This window comes from Arachis duranensis, chromosome 6, assembly GCF_000817695.3.
Source record: "Arachis duranensis cultivar V14167 chromosome 6, aradu.V14167.gnm2.J7QH, whole genome shotgun sequence".
Taxonomy (NCBI): Eukaryota; Viridiplantae; Streptophyta; class Magnoliopsida; order Fabales; family Fabaceae; genus Arachis; species Arachis duranensis.
The window spans coordinates 36,593,341-36,609,796 of NC_029777.3; the positions used below are offsets into that span (position 1 = coordinate 36,593,341).

Consider the following 16,456-nt stretch of genomic DNA (forward strand, 5'->3'; position numbering starts at 1 on the left):
CTGTGGGCATACAGAACATCATTCAAGACACCTATAGGAACTTCTCCATACCAGCTGGGGTTTGGAAAAGCCTGTCACTTGCCAGTGGAATTGGAGCATAAGGCCTATTGGGTAACTAGATTCCTAAACCTTGATGCCAAGTTAGCTGGAGAAAAATGATTGCTCCAGTTAAATGAGCTAGAGGAATTCAGACTCAATGCTTTCGAAAATGCAAAAATTTACAAAGAGAAAGCAAAAAGATGGCATGACAAGAAGCTGTCATCCAGAGTCTTTGAGCCAGGGCAGAAAGTTCTACTGTTTAATTCTAGGCTCAGATTATTCCCCGTAAAATTAAAATCCCGGTGGAGAGGTCCATATGTGATTACAAGTGTATCACCATATGGATACGTGAAGCTTTAGGATAATGATTCTAACAAAAAGTTTATTGTTAATGGACAGAGAGTTAAACATTATCTTGAAAGCAATTTTGAGCAAGAATGCTCAAAACTGAGACTTGATTAAAGCTCAGTAATAATCCAGCTAAAGACAATAAAGAAGCACTTGCTGGGAGGCAACCCAGCCATTTACAAAGCTTATTTGTTAATTAGTTGATTTTTACAGGGTTATGTCAATTATCTTCAAGGTAAAATAGCAATTGCTTGAGTTCACAAAGTTACAGAAGGATTCGCAGGATAAAAAAGCAAAAAGAAAGCTCACTGGTGCAAAAAAGCTAGTAAGAGCTGTTTTGGGCGTTGAACGCCCAAAAGAAGCATCTACTGGACGTTCAACGCCAGTAAGATAGCCATCTAGGCGTTAAACGACAGAAAGAAGCATCTTCTGGGCGTTGAACGCCCGAAAGAAGCACCTTCTGGGCATTTAATGCCAGATTTACAGCGTCCTGGGTGTTTAGAAAAATGCCCAGTGACAAAGGAGTTCCTGGCGTTCAACCCCAACTAGAAGCAATAGCTGGGCGTTGAACGCCCAGGAAAAGCTGCAAATGGGCGTTAAACACCCAAAACATGCAGCGTTTGGGCGTTTAATGCCAGGATTATGGGGAGGAGGTGAATTCGTTTTCAACTCAATTTTTTTTTTTCATTTTTCATGTTTCAATTCATGATTTCTTGCATAAACATGTTACAAATTCTCAACTTTCAACTTCAAACTACAAAAAAATTCTTAATCCTAAAAATACTTCTTCATTCTTCTTCAATCTCTTTTCAAATCTTTTTCAAAACTCAACTATCTTTTTGAATTCTTGTCAAATCTTCTTAATTTTTTTCTCAATTCTTTTTCAAAATCTCATCATATCTTTTGAATTTTCGAAATTGCCTCTCCTTGTATTCCTCTCCTTTCCTTTCTTTTGCTTGAGGACAAGCAAACTTCTAAGTTTGGTGTGTTTTTCCGTGATCACTGAGCTAAAACTCATCAAGATCATGGCACCTAAGGGAAAGCAAACCACTTCAAGAGGTAAGAAAGAGAATGTTCCAAAACCACTTTGGAATCAAGAGAAGTTCTTAAGCAAAGAACATGCAAACCATTACCACAAAATAATGGGTCTGAGATCAGTGATCCCGGAAGTTAAAGAAGACGAATATCCAGAGATACAGAAGCTGAAGCGCCAGAAGCTGTCTCTTGAAGGACCTGACACCCCGCAGGTTGAAGGAGCACACATCATCTTCCAAACTAAAGGTTGTTGAGTTCTAATCTTAGCCTTAACTCTGTGATAATTGTTCTTATTAGGAATTTACCTTAGAAGTTATATATGAGTAGTAGTAATTAGTATATCTATTTTGATTTTATCTCCAATTAAGCTATAATTTATTTTACTCATCATCATCAAACATAAATAAAATAGTAGATTTTTAGAATAAAGAGGCAATATTTTTTTCGAGTTCTTAATAAGGAAAATTCTAATTATTTATATGTGGTGGCAATACTTTTTGTCTTCTGAATGAATGCTTGAACAGTGCATATTTTTTATATTGAATTTTATGAATGTTAAAATTGTTGGCTCCTGAAAGAATGATGAACAAGAGAAATATTATTGCTGATCTGAAAAATCATAAAATTGATTCTTGAAGAAAGAAAAAGCAGTGAAAAAAATGAAAAAAATAGAAAAGAAGAAAAAAAAGAAAAAAAAGCAAAGCAAAAGAGGTAGAAAAAGCCAATAGCCCTTTAAACCAAAAGGCAAGGGTGAAAAGGATCCAAGGCTTTGAGCATCAATGGATAGGAGGGCCCAAGAAAATAAATCCAGGCCTAAGCGGCTAAATAAGCTGTCCCTAACCATGTGCTTGTGGCATGTAGGTTCAAGTGAAAAGCTTGAGACTGAGTGGTTAAAGTCATGATCCAAAGCAAAAGAGTGTGCTTAAGAACTCTGGACACCTCTAATTGGGAACTTTAGCAAAGCTAAGTCACAATCTGAAAAGGTTAACCCAGTTATGTGTCTGTGGCATTTATCTATCCGTTGGTAATACTGGAAAACAAAGTGCTTAGGACCACGGCCAAGACTCATCAAGTAACTGTGTTCAAAAATCAACATACTAAACTAGGAGAATCAATAATACTATCTGAATTCTAAGTTCCTATGGATGCCAATCATTCTGGATTTCAAATGATAAAGTGAGATGCCGAAACTGTTCAGAAGCAAAAAGCTACTAGTCCCGCTCATCTAATTAGAATTTGATCTTCCCTTGAAACTCTGAGATATTATTGCTTCTTAATTTCTTTTTATCCTATTTTATTTATCTAGTTGCTTGAGGACAAGCAACAGTTTAAGTTTGGTGTTGTGATGAGCGGATATTTTATACGCTTTTTAGGGGTAATTTCATGTAGATTTTAGTGTGTTGTAGTTAGTTTTCAGTATATTTTTATTAGTTTTTAAGAAAAATTCATATTTCTGGACTTTACTATGAGTTTGTGTTTTTTTTTTCTGTGATTTCAGGTATTTTCTGTCTGAAATTGAGGGAGCTGAGCAAAAATCTGATTTAGGCTAAAAAAAGGACTGCTGATGTTGTTGGATTCTGACTTCCCTGCACTCTGAATAAATTTTTTGGGGCTCCAGAAGTCCAATTGGCGCGCTCTCAATTGGTTGGAAAGTAGACATCCAGGGCTTTCCAGCAATATAAAATAGTCCGTACTTTGCGTGAAGATAGACGACGTAAACTAGCGTTTAACGCCAGTTCCATGTTGCAGTCTGGTGTCCAGCGCCAGAAACAGGTTGCAAGTTAGAATTCAATGCCAGAAACAGGTTACAACCTGGCATTCAACTCCAGAAACAGCCTAGGCACGTGAGAAGCTTAAGTCTCAGCCCCAGCACACACCAAGTGGGACCCAGAAATGGATTTCTGGACTATCCATCTTAGTTTACTCATTTTCTGTAAACCTAGGCTACTAGTTTAGTATAAAAACAACTTTTAGAGACTTATTTTGTATCTCATGACATTTTAGATCTGAATTATATACCTTGTGATGGCATGAGTCTCTAAACTCCACTGTTGGGGGTGAGGAGCTCTGCAGCGTCTCGATGAATTAATGCAATTATTTCTGTTTTCCATTCAAACACGCTTGTTCCTATCTAAGATGTTCATTCGTGCTTCACTATGAAGAAGGTGATGATCCGTGACACTCATCACCTTCCTCAATCCATGAACGTGTTCCTGACAACCACCTCCGTTCTACATTAGATTGAATGAGTATCTCTTAGATTCCTTAATCAGAATCTTCGTGGTATAAGCTAGAATTGATGGCAGCATCCTTGAGAATCCAGAAAGTCTAAACCACTTCTGTGGTATTCCGAGTAGGATTCTGGGATTGGATAACTGTGACGAGCTTCAAACTCGCGAGTGTTGGGCGTAGTGACAGACGCAAAAGGATCAATGAATCCTATTCCGACATGATCGAGAACCAACAGATGATTAGCTGTGCTGTGACAGAGCATTTTGACCATTTTCACTGAGAGGATGGGAGGTAGCCATTGACAACGGTGACGCCCTACATACAGCTTGCCATGGAAAGAGTCTTGCATGTTTGAAAGTGAGGAAGCATTATGTTACAGGAATTCAGAAGACAAAGCATCTCCAAAACTCCAACATATTATCCATTATTGAGTAACAATTACTTATTCCAAACACTTTCACTTTTAACAATTAAATTCAGAGAACCTTATCGGCATCCTGACTAAGATTAATAAGATAACCATAGCTTGCTTCATACCAACAATCTCCATGGGATCGACCCTTACTCACGTAAGGTATTACTTGGACGACCCAGTGCACTTGCTGGTTAGTTGTGTGGATTGCAAAAGTGTGATTGCAATTTCGTGCACCAAAAGTGTTGAGCAAAATTAAGCCAAGAAGCTACTGCAACACTTGCCACCAAGATTTCATTAATAAATAAGCTTTTTAAAGCAAAAGAAAGAAAGAAAAAGCTAGCAAGGGGTCAAGCAGAAGTATGGCATTATAGCAGCAACTCTAGTGTACCTTTAAGGAATCATTTCTTATCTATCAACAAAGAATAAATGACTTACATTTGTCTGCATAAAACCCCATGAACCAAGTTTAATTATTTACTAAATAAGGACATGCATACTTCTCTGTTTTATTTCATTTTCTCTTATGTTTAGTGCTTGCTTGGTGTTGTGATGACAAGTCATCTTATGCTACCTTTTCAAGCATTTTTTCACTTGTTTCATTTGGTTTTATGCACTTTCTTGCATTGTAAGTAAGCAATTTGGAATGGATTTGCATGGTTTTGTTGAATCAATCAACCACCCTTTATTTGACACAAAATCATGAGGTTAAGGCTAGAATTAGTTTGTTTTTGAATGATTTATAAACCTTGTGAATTCAGTGATACTTTAATTGGTTGTTTTGATTACTTGTAGTGAAGAAAAGAAAGAAACAAGGAAAGCGTGGCCTAAGGAAACAAAAGCATGGCGCATCAAGGTGCCAAGGCATAGCGCTCACTAATTGAGCGTAGCGCTTTCTATTTGAGTGCTAGAGCAAAGGCCAAGGGAGCAAAAAGTATGGCGCTAAGTTAACTTTCCTAACCGAGCGCTACAAGAAACAAATGAAACAAGGCAAAAGCATAGCGCTCGGTTAACTAAGTTAACTTTTTTGTGCCTCACCCAAAAGAAAATCAAGGCTCAAAATCAAGGAGTGAAGCCACCAAGTTTTGAAACCAAGCACATGAGGCATAAAAGGAAGCTTTACTCCACAAAAGAAATTGGCAAAAGGAGCCAGCTAAGGTTCGAACCCATGCTGGCAGGGAAGGAGCGCTACAATTCTTCACAAAGGAAATAGGCAAAATGGCTTCACAAGGATTCGAATTGGGAAGCTTCCATTCAAAGCAAAGGCGCTGCGTTCATTCGCCTAACCGAGCGCTACTCTTCACAAAGAAAATTGGCAAAATGAATTCTCCAAGGCTCGAAGTGGGAGATTCAACCCAAGGCTTGTAGCGCTGCGTTACAATAAGTAACCGAGCGCTATGAACAAGCTTGGCACGAGCCTGGGCGAGGAAATTGAGCGTTGCGCTGCCTAAAGTAACAGAGCGCTCCCCTGGGAGGTGGCCCTGGGCTAAATTTCAATTAAAAGCCAATTTGGATCCAATTCTTCACCAATTTGACAAGCCCACTCCAAAGTCTGAAGATCAAAATTAGAAAGTATATAAATAGAAGTTAGTTTTGATTTGTGGAGGACTTTTAGTTTTATTTTTGGCTCACTTTTACATTTTAGCTTTGAATTTGGGAATTGGGATTGAGATTGGAGTTCTCTTCCTCCTTGTTCTTACTTTGGCAACTTCTATTTCTGTTTTTGAATTTTGGATTAAGATTGAAGAAATTCTGTTTCAATCTTTGATTTGCAATTCATATTTGTTTTCTTCTGCATAATTCTATGGATTGGGAATTGGATTTAGCTTTCTGCCTTCATTTTCATTTCTTCTGCAACTCCTGCTATCTGTTCTTGGAATTTGAATTGAGATTGAAGAGCTTCACTTATTCTAAGCTTGAGAATCATCTTTTACCTCTCTTCTCAATTGTTCTAAGAATAGGATCTGAGTTTTATTTGCTGTTCCATTTACTTTTCTTCTGCAAATTGTTTTCTAATTGATCAAGGAAGGAATTGAGGTCTAGTTCTACTTGCTAGTCTCATTGATCCCCTAAGATCTCTAATTTCTCTTTTATATTTCAAATTTGAGCTGAGTTTACTTTCTGTTGTGTTCTTCAAGCAAATTTTCCATTTATGTTGAGATCTGCTGCAATTTACTTCATCTTCTACTTATTGATCTATTGCTCTTTACATTCTCTTGTTGAATTCTAAATCCCAGCTCCAACATCCCTTTACTATTCAAGCTATTTACATTTCTTGCACTCTAAGTTTCAGCTATTTACATATCTTGCAATCTATGTTTCAGTCATTTACATTACTTACACTTTAAGATTCAGCTCTTTTACTTCTTCTGCTCTTTCCTTTGCTGTCAATTCCTTTCTCCCTTTTACTTTCATGCAAATTTAGCTTCTGTTGGTTACAATACAACTCAATTCATCAACTGTTTGCTTGACTAAATCAACCACCTAACTAAAATTGCTCAATCCTTTAATCCCTGTGGGATCGACCTCACTCATGTGAGTAATTACTATTTGATGCGACACGATACACTTGCCGGTTACTTTTGTGTTGGAATCTGATTTCCACCCATCAAAACCCATCAGAATAACTTCTCCGCACCACCCTTCAACTCACAAAATATTCACCCCCAATGCTGCAAACAACTTCTAGCAACAACAATCATACCCGATCATACGACCCATTGACCATCATGAAACCAGGATCTCAAGTCTTGAAGCAGCCTTACATGCCCTTACCTAAAACACACAATAACTTGCTCAAACCACTCAAAGTTTGGTCAAAGGACAAGAGATCTTGCTCAAACGACAAGATAGATATGAAGTTACCATGAGGAACCTTGAGCGACAAGTGGGACAATTGGCCAAACAAGCTGAACGGCCAACTAATGTTCTCCCAAGTGATACAATCCCCAACCCTAGGGAAGAATGTAAAGCTGTGCAGTTGAGGAGTGGCAAGGTAGTTGGAAAAGACATCAATAAGGAAGCAACAAAGCCTAAAGATGAGGACATAATAGACAATATGAAGGATGAAAAGGCATCAACATCTAAAAAGGGCAAAGAAATTGTGAAGCCACAACAAGAGGGCAAGAATGAAGGAGTAAAGCCTTATGTACCCAAGCTTCCTTACCCACAGAGGCTACACAAGGGAACAAGGGACCAACAATTCCCAAAATTCATGGAAATCTTTAGGAAACTTGAAATCAACATTCCATTGGCTGAAGCTTTGGAACAAATGCCATTATATGCAAAGTTTCTTAAAGAATTGATCACCAAGAAGAGGATCTGGTAAGAGAAAGAAACAGTGGTTCTTACTCAAGAGTGCAGTGCCATCATTCAAAAGGGACTTCCACCAAAGCTCAAAGATCCAAGAAGCTTCTTTATACCATGCATGATTGGGAACATGGCTATTGATAAATCACTTTGTGTCCTGGGAGCAAGCATTAATTTAATGCCTCTTGCCATGATGAAGAATTTAATGATAGAGGAGATTAAATCTACAAGGATGTCATTACAACTTGCTGATAGATCTCTCAAAATACCAAATGGAGTAGTCGAGAATCCCTTAGTGAAAGTTAGAAATTTCATATTCCCAGCCGGTTTTATAGTTTTGGACATGGATGAGGAAGGGAGTAACTCAATCATCCTCGGTAGACCTTTTCTGGCCATTGCTATAACAATCATTGATGTGGGAAAAAGTGAGATGATCTTCAAGGTGCATGATGAGCAAATGACTATAAATGTTTTCAAGGCGATGCAGTACCCTGCTGAGAAAGAGAATTGCATGAGAATTGATGTGGTGAACACCCTGGTTAATGAAATATTTGAAGCAAACCATCAAAAGAACCAGGAGGAAAACCAAGACATACAAGAGGAAGATGTGGAAGAGACACAAGCACTGGAGGAACCAATTGAGTTAAGAAAGAAGGAGCACCACAACAAGAGCTAAAACCTCTGCCTCCTCATCTTAAATATGCATTCCTTGGTGAGAAGGATAGCTTTGCAGTGATCATCAACTCTACTTTGAGTGGAGAAGAAGAAGAAAAACTCCTTGTTGTATTGAAAGCTCACAAGGATGCATTGGGATGGACCATTGATGACTTGAAGAGCATAAGCCCTGCCATATGCATGCACAAGATACTTTTGGAGGACAATTCCAAACCAGTGGTTCAACCTCAGAGAAGGCTAAACCCCACAATGAAATAAGTTGTTCAGAAAGAAGTGATGAAGTTATGGAATGCATGGATCATCTATCCTATTTCTAATAGCTCATGGGTGAGCCCAGTTCAAGTGGTGCTAAAGAAAGGTGGGATGACTATCATTGTTAATCAGAAGAATGAGCTCATTACCACAAGAACAGTGACAGGATGGAGGATGTGTATTGATTATAGAAGGCTGATTGATGCCACGAGAAAAGACCACTTCCCCCTCCCCTTCATTAACCAAATGCTTGAAAGATTGGCCGGCCATGCTTATTACTGCTTCCTTGATGGATATTCTGGTTACAATCAAATAGTGGTTGACCCCAAGGATCAAGAGAAAACCTCATTCACTTGCCCCTTTGGAGTCTTTGCATATAGAAGAATGCCATTCGGGTTGTGTAATGCTCCAGCTACCTTTCAGAGATGCATGTTATCAATCTTCTCAGATATGGTAGAAAAAATTATTAAAGTCTTTATGGACGATTTCTCTGTTTTTGGTGATACTTTCAATGCTTGTTTGCATCATCTTACCGTAGTCTTAAAAAGGTGCCAAGAAACCAATTTGGTTTTAAATTGGAAAAAATGCCATTTCATGGTCCCCGAGGGAATTGTTCTTGGTCACAAAGTTTCAAAGAAGGGTATAGAGGTTGACAAGGCAAAAGTAGAAATCATAGAGAAACTTTCTTTGCCTACTAATGTGAGAGCTGTTAGAAGTTTCCTAGGGCATGCCGGATTCTATAGAAGATTTATCAAGGATTTTTCAAAAATAGCCAAACTACTAAGAAATTTGCTAGTGGTTGACAACCTTTTTATCTCTGATGAAAACTATAAGCATGCCTTTGAAACTTTAAAAGCTAAACTCACCACAGCACCAATAATCACATCCCCAAATTGGGATTGCCTTTTGAACTTATGTATGATGCAAGTGATTTTGCTGTTGGTGCTTTGTTGGGACATAAGAAGGGCAATTTACACCATGTCATTTATTATGCAAGTAAAGTATTGAATGAAGCTCAGAAAAATTACACAACAACAGAGAAGGAATTATTGGCTGTGGTTTACGCTTTTGATAAGTGTTCATGCCCTAGGTCGAGCTGTACGACTCGGGCGGATCAACGACAAATTGACCGACCTGTTCAGATCAGGTCTACCAGAACTCTTTATGAAAAGAGGTCGGCCAAATCACTACAGAGGCCCAAGAAGGCCCAAAAAAGAGGAACACGATCCAAATCTAAAGGCAGCCTGAAGCTTAGAGAGATAAAGGTGGTTCCCTTAAAGATAAGATAACTTCACTCAAAGATAAGATAAGATAACTATCTTATCCCCAAAAATGTCACTCCACGCTATTATAAATACATTGGAGCACCCAGGTAGAACTCATACTCTGATTCTACTAAAAACCTGCTTAATACCTGTTCATACCCTGGGTCGAGCTATCCGACCCGGGATGTTCTACAGACAAAGTGACCGACCTCTTCAGGTCAAGACAAACCGACCTCCTCTCAAAGAGCTCGGCCAAATCGTAGGAAAGCCCAATAAAGGGCCCAAATAGAGGAACACGACCCCAATCCAAAGGCAGCCCAAGCCTATAGAGATAAAGGTGGTTCCCATGAAAGATAAAGATAAAGATAAAAGATAAGATAACTAACTTATCTTATCTGCAAAGGTCACTCTACGCCATTATAAATACACTGGAGAACCCAGGTATAACTCATACTCTGATTCTACTCAATACCTGCTTAATACCCTTGCTAACTTAAGCATCGGAGTCCCTTGCAGGTACCCCCACCATCCGGGGACGAAGGATCAGCACCACCACCAAGTCCATCAGATCGGACTCCACAGCTCCGACCAGCATAGAAGATCTCGTCCGAGATCGACCTACAGTTTCAGGAAACCTTCGGAACATTGGCGCCATTGCTGGGGAACCCTGAAGTCATCCCATCACCATGGCGGACGACCATGACAACGACCACACCTCAGATTTAGAGGAAAGAACGCCGCATAAAAACACGGATACCACACCAAAAGATACTTCCCAAATCAACAACAAGAAGAACTCCCCAAATGATGGAGCTGTGGATGCTTTTCAAGACCGGTTAAAACAACATGAGGAAGAAGCCCTACGCCAACGAGAGGCCGAGAAGGACCTACAAAGGGAAATAAGGCGACACTGGGAATTGGAGAACAAACTCCTAAAACTTGAGGCTGATGTCAAAACGAAAGCCAGCTGATCTACTCCTGAAGATAGCAACCACAAGGAGCAAGATCCATTCACCAAGGAGATCATGAAGACAAAAATCCCAAAGGACTTTAAACTCCCAGACATGACCTTATACGATGGCACTACAGATCCCAGCCATCATCTCAGCAACTTCAAAAGCAGAATGTATCTTACCGACGCCTCAGATGCAGTTCGTTGCAAAGCCTTTCCAACTACTTTAACAAAAACAGCAATTAGATGGTTCGATAACCTCCCTCCTAGGTCCATCTCAAGTTTCAACGACATGGCTAAGAAATTCCTGGCCAGATTCTCCATCCAAAAGGACAAAGCTAAACATGCTCCGAGCTTACTGGGAATCAAACATGGAGAATGGGAAACCCTGCATAACTACATGGAGAGATTCAACACGACATGTATGGATATACATAACCTGCCAATAGAAGCCACTATTATGGGCCTCATTAATGGCTTGTGAGAAGGGCCCTTTAGTCAATCTATATCAAAGAAGTACCCCACATCTCTGAACGAGGTGCAGGAACGAGCGGAAAAGTACATCAACATGGAGGAAAACTACCAATTAGGAGAGACTTCGAAGGCCGGGTTCACCCTCCGGGATAAAGACAAAGATTCCAGAAAGAAGGAAGATCGACATGGAGAGAAAATAAAAAAATACCACAATTACACCCCCCTCTTCGGGTGTCTCTTGTGGATGTATATAGAGAGGTTTGCAACACGGAAAAAATACCACCAGCTCGACCTCTCAAAGGCAAAAAAGGAGGAAGAAATCGGGCTGAATATTGTGAATACCATCGGATCTGCGGGCACTCCACCAATGAGTGTTTCGACTTAAAAATGTCATAGAAAAGCTCGTACGAGAAGGAAAGCTAGATCGATATCTAGCCACCCATGATGATGAACAAAGAAAAAGAAGAAGAGCAAAAGATGTCAGACCAACCGTGCGATCTTTTCGAACGCCAGAAAGACATGTCCACATGATACACGGCGGATTTGCCAGGGGAGAAATCTCCAAATCATCTCGCAAAAGTCATCTCAAAGACGTATATCACGTCGCAGGAAAGGAGGAAGCACCCGACATCCCGGTGATCACTTTTACCAAAGAAGATGCATCCGGCGTCGCATCAGGGCATGACGACCCCATGGTCATCACTATTATACAAGCAAATGCAAATCTTCATCGCACATTGATAGACCAGGGGAGCTCCGCCGATATCTTATTCAAAACTGCTTTCAACAAACTCGGCTTGGAAGAAAAAGAACTCAGAGCATATCCGGACAGCCTGTTTGGGCTAGAAGATACCCCAGTTCAACCGATGGGATACAACTCGTTCCACACAACTTTCGAAAAAGGAAGTCAGTCAAGAACACTCAAAATAGATTACATCGTAGTCGACGTAAGTTCATCTTACAATGCTCTAATAGGCCAGACAACGTTAAATCAGCTCGGCGTAATAGTCTCGACTTCGCATCTAGGCATGAAGTTACCAACTGCAGGAGGAATAGCCACGATAAAGGCATATCAGAAGATGGCGCACCGCTGTTACAACGAAAGTCTAAACCTCAGAGGCAGAGGAGAAGAATTCCACACAATTGAGCTCGGTGGAGTTCAGAAGCAGGAGGAGCTCCGCCCACAACCTGAAGGAGAAATAGAGAAAATCCAGATCGGGGACACCCCGGACCAAACAACCAACATCGGCACACTCCTAAAAGGAGACATAAAAGAATCACTCATACAGTTTCTACGAGACAACGCCGACCTCTTTGCGTGGAAGGCCGCAGACATGCCAGTCATAGATCCCAAACTAATGTGCCACAAGCTAGCAGTCTACCCAGGATCTCGGCTGGTACAACAAAGGCGTAGAAAGCTAGGACTAGAACGCTCTCAAGCCATGGAAGAACAGGTACGAGCTCTACTGGAGGCAGGTTTCATAAGAGAAGTCAAATACCCGCTATGGCTTGCTAATGTCGTATTGGTAAAAAAGTAAAACGGGAAGTGGAGAATGTGCACTGACTATACCGATCTCAACAAAGCCTGCCCGAAAGATCCTTATCCGCTCCCAAACATCGACGCTCTGGTAGATGTCTCCTCCAGATATAAATACTTATCCTTCATGGATGCATACTCAAGATATAACCAAATCCCAATGTACCCACCTGACCAAGAAAAAACCTCATTCTTAACTCCAAAGGCAAATTACTGTTACATTGTTATGCCCTTCAGTCTTAAAAACGTGGGAGCCACTTACCAAAGATTAATGAACAAAGTTTTTTCGGATCACATCGGAAAGATCATGGAGGTCTACGTAGACGACATGCTAGTGAAGACGCAAAACGAAGAGATGTTATTATCCGACCTGACACAAGTATTCAACACCATAAGACGACATGGCATGCGACTCAATCCCGTAAAATGTACTTTCGCAGTAGAAACTGGTAAATTCTTGGGTTTTATGATCACATAGAGAGGAATCGTGGCAAATCCGGACAAGTGCAGGGTCGTACTCGACATGAAAAGTTCGACTTGTATCAAAGAGGTACAACAACTCAACGGGAGGTTGGCAGCCTTGTCCAGATTCCTGGCTGGATCAGCAATAAGATCTCTCCCCTTCTACGCCACTCTAAGGAAGGGAAAGGAGTTTGAATGGACAGCAGAATGCGAGCAAGCCTTCGAAGACTTCAAAAAATTCCTGGGACGGCCACCTATATTAAGTCGGCCACGGGAAGGAGAACCACTCATATTGTACCTCGCGGTGGGAAATCGGGCAATAGTCTCAGCACTGGTCCGAGAAGACAACAGTGGGCAACAACCCAAATACCTTATCAGCAAAGCATTATAAGGATCCGAGCTGAACTACCAGAAAATAGAAAAGTTCGCGTACGCTCTCATAATAACATCTCGATGACTTCGCCCATATTTCCAGTCTTACACCATTAAAGTTCGGACCAACCTGCCCATAAAAGGGATCTTACAGAAAACAGACTTGGTAGGCAGAATCTTGCAATGGGCAGTCGAGTTGTCCGAATTCAACCTTCAATACGAAGCTCGAACGGCCATCAAATCTCAATATCTGGCCGACTTCATTGCGGAATTTACAGACACACCGAAAATCCCCACAGAATGGAATCTATATATGGATGGATCCTCAAATAAAACGGGAAGTGGCGCAAGCGTAATAATTGAAAGCGACCAGGGAACCCAAATCGAACTCTCCCTCAAATTCGGGTTCCCTGCGTCAAACAATAAAGCGAATATGAGTTACTACTAGCTGGTTTGAAGCTGGCTAGGGAGGTTGGAGCTCAAAAACTTATCATCTTCAGCGATTCACAGGTAGTTACTTCACAAATAGCAGGAAGCTACCAAGCCAAAGATCCCACTATGAAAAACTACTTGGACAAAACCACGGAACAACTTGGACAACTCAGAGAGTATGAGATTCGTCACATACCCCGAAAATAAAATGCCCGGGCCGATGCACTCTCAAAACTAGCCAGCACCAAACCAGGAGGCAACAATAGAAGCCTCATACAAGAAATTCTATAGAATCAATCAATCTCAGAAGAAAAAAAGGTCCTAGCCATAACAGGTCACGATCAGGGATGGATGACTCCCATAATTAACTACCTTAGAACAGAAGCTCTCCCCACAGATGAGAAAGAGGCAAAGAGGTTAAAATGAGAAGCACAATACTATACCATCATAAACAATACTCTATACAAAAGAGGGATTTCAATACCACTGCTAAAATGCGTGCCGACTTCTAACACAAAAGATGTCCTAGAAGAAGTACACAGTGGCATTTGTGGCAATCACCTCGGAGCGCAGGCACTCACCAAAAAAGTACTTCGGGCAGGATTTTATTGGCCAACTCTATGAAAAGAAGCCACAGAATTTGTAAGGACATGTTCACCATGTCAGAAGCATGCCAACTTTCACACCGCTCCACCAGGGGAACTCATCAGCATAACCTCACCTTGGCCATTCGCAAAATGGGGACTCGATCTCCTCGGACCTTTTCCTCAAGGATCATGACAAGTCAAATTCCTCATAGTAAGAATAGACTAATTCACAAAATGGATTGAGGCAGATCTAAAAAAGACTACTCGATCTAATCATGAGGATAATCCCCACAAGGATCAAGACCCATTCACCAAAGAAATTAAGAAAGCCAAAGTTCCAAAAGACTTCAAAGCCCCAAACATGACCCTGTACGATGGCACATTAGATCCAAGCCATCATCTCAATAATTTCAAAAGCAGAATGTATCTCACCAATGCCTCGGATTCAATTCGGTGCAAAGCCTTCCCAACTACCTTAACTAAACCAGCAATCAAATGGTTCGACAGCCTACCCCCGAGGTCCATTTCAAGCTTTGACGACGTAGCGAGAAAATTTCTTGCTAGATTCTCTATCCAGAAGGACAAAGCCAAGCACGTCCCAAGCTTATTAGAGATCAAGCAAGGAGATCGGGAAAGTCTTCGCAGCTACATGGAAAGATTCAACAAAGCATGTCTGGACATACAAAGTCTGCCAATCGAAGCAGCCTGATAAACCCCGTTTTTAGGGTTTATCTTGTGTTGAATTTAGAGTATTTTGCTAACCTTTTCTCACATTTAGCCAATGAATTAGCATGATTTTGTGATCTCTCCCGTATTTGTGCTTGAATGTAAAAACATGCTTTTTAAGCCTACAATTTGATAATTTCAATTCATCCTTGATTCCATAAGATGCCGTGATGTGTTTGCTAGTAATCTCAGGTTAAAATAGGCTAGGCATGGATCAAAGAAGCAAGGAAGGAAGCATGCAAGTAGAGAGAAGCATGAAAAAGCCAAAGAAGTAATCTCAGCCAAGGACGCACACGTGCACAAGGCGCTCACGTGCACATTGCGATATTGGCCAGGGACGCGTACGCGTATCGTGCGCCTTCGCGCCGAAGGCCGCACGTGAGTTTTAAACAGAAAATGTGCCCAGCGATTTCTGGGAAGCTGTAGGGCCCGGTTACAACCAATTTTGGCGCCAAAGTATTTTAAAAGACTAAGGATTGAAGGGGAAGGCATCACATTCCATCATTCTATCACTTTTTGCATTCATATACATTAGGATTAGTTTAGAAGTAGTTTCTAGAGAGAGAAGCTCTCACTTTTCTCTAGAATTAGGATTAGGTTTAGGTTAATCTCTCCTCTTATATCTAGGTTTAATTCATGCTTTGGTTTACTTTTCCTCTATCAATTCTTACTCCTCTTCTCCCTCTCTCTAGTTTTTTACTTTAATCCTTGTAATTCTTTACTTTATTATGGATCTATTTTTGTTCTCTTGTTTTCTTTCAATAATGCAATTTGAGATAATTCATGATAATTGTGATTTCCTTGATTGTTGTTGTTAATTCTTTACATTCAATTGTTGTTAGAATTCATTCTTGTTGTGATTTACTATACATTTCTTTTGTATCTTCCAAGTGTTTGATGAAATGCTTGGGAGGATGTTAGAATAGAATTTTATGTTCTTGGCTTGGGAAGATAACTTAGGAGCTCTTGAGTTACTAATATCCAAGTGATTGATAGTTGATAGCCATTGACTATAGCTTTCATTAATTCAATTAGTGGGAACTAGGATTTATGGACTTGGATTGATATAACTCACTTGACTTTCCTTTGCTATTAGTTAGAGGATGACTTAGTGAGATTGATCCTTGCAACTATCATGATTGTGGTTAGTGATAAAGATATAGGTCCTTGACCATCGAACTTTGCCAAGACCGTTTTGTTAATAAAGTTTCATTTCCATTTACTTTTCATGTTTCTCATTCAAAATCCCAAAATAAAAGACCAATAACAAGAACACTACCCTGCAAGTCCTTTGAGAGACGACCCGAGGTTTAAATACTTTGGTTTATAGATTTTAGGGGTTTGTAC

The 16,456-nt window shown here is 40.3% G+C and overlaps 1 protein-coding gene across 1 annotated transcript; it reads left to right on the forward strand.

Annotated features, from left to right (window-relative positions):
- The first annotated feature begins 7,505 nt into the window (after nt 1-7,505).
- Nucleotides 7,506-8,051, forward strand: LOC107493835 (uncharacterized). The gene has a single exon (XM_016114870.1). It carries the CDS (start codon nt 7,506-7,508, stop codon nt 8,049-8,051), a length of 546 nt encoding a protein of 181 aa, XP_015970356.1.
- The last annotated feature ends 8,405 nt before the right edge of the window (nt 8,052-16,456 follow it).

Coding starts and splice junctions, on each gene's coding strand:
- LOC107493835 (XM_016114870.1), top strand. CDS start 7,506: ATGGCTATTGATAAATCACTTTGTGTCCTGGGAGCAAGCATTAATTTA.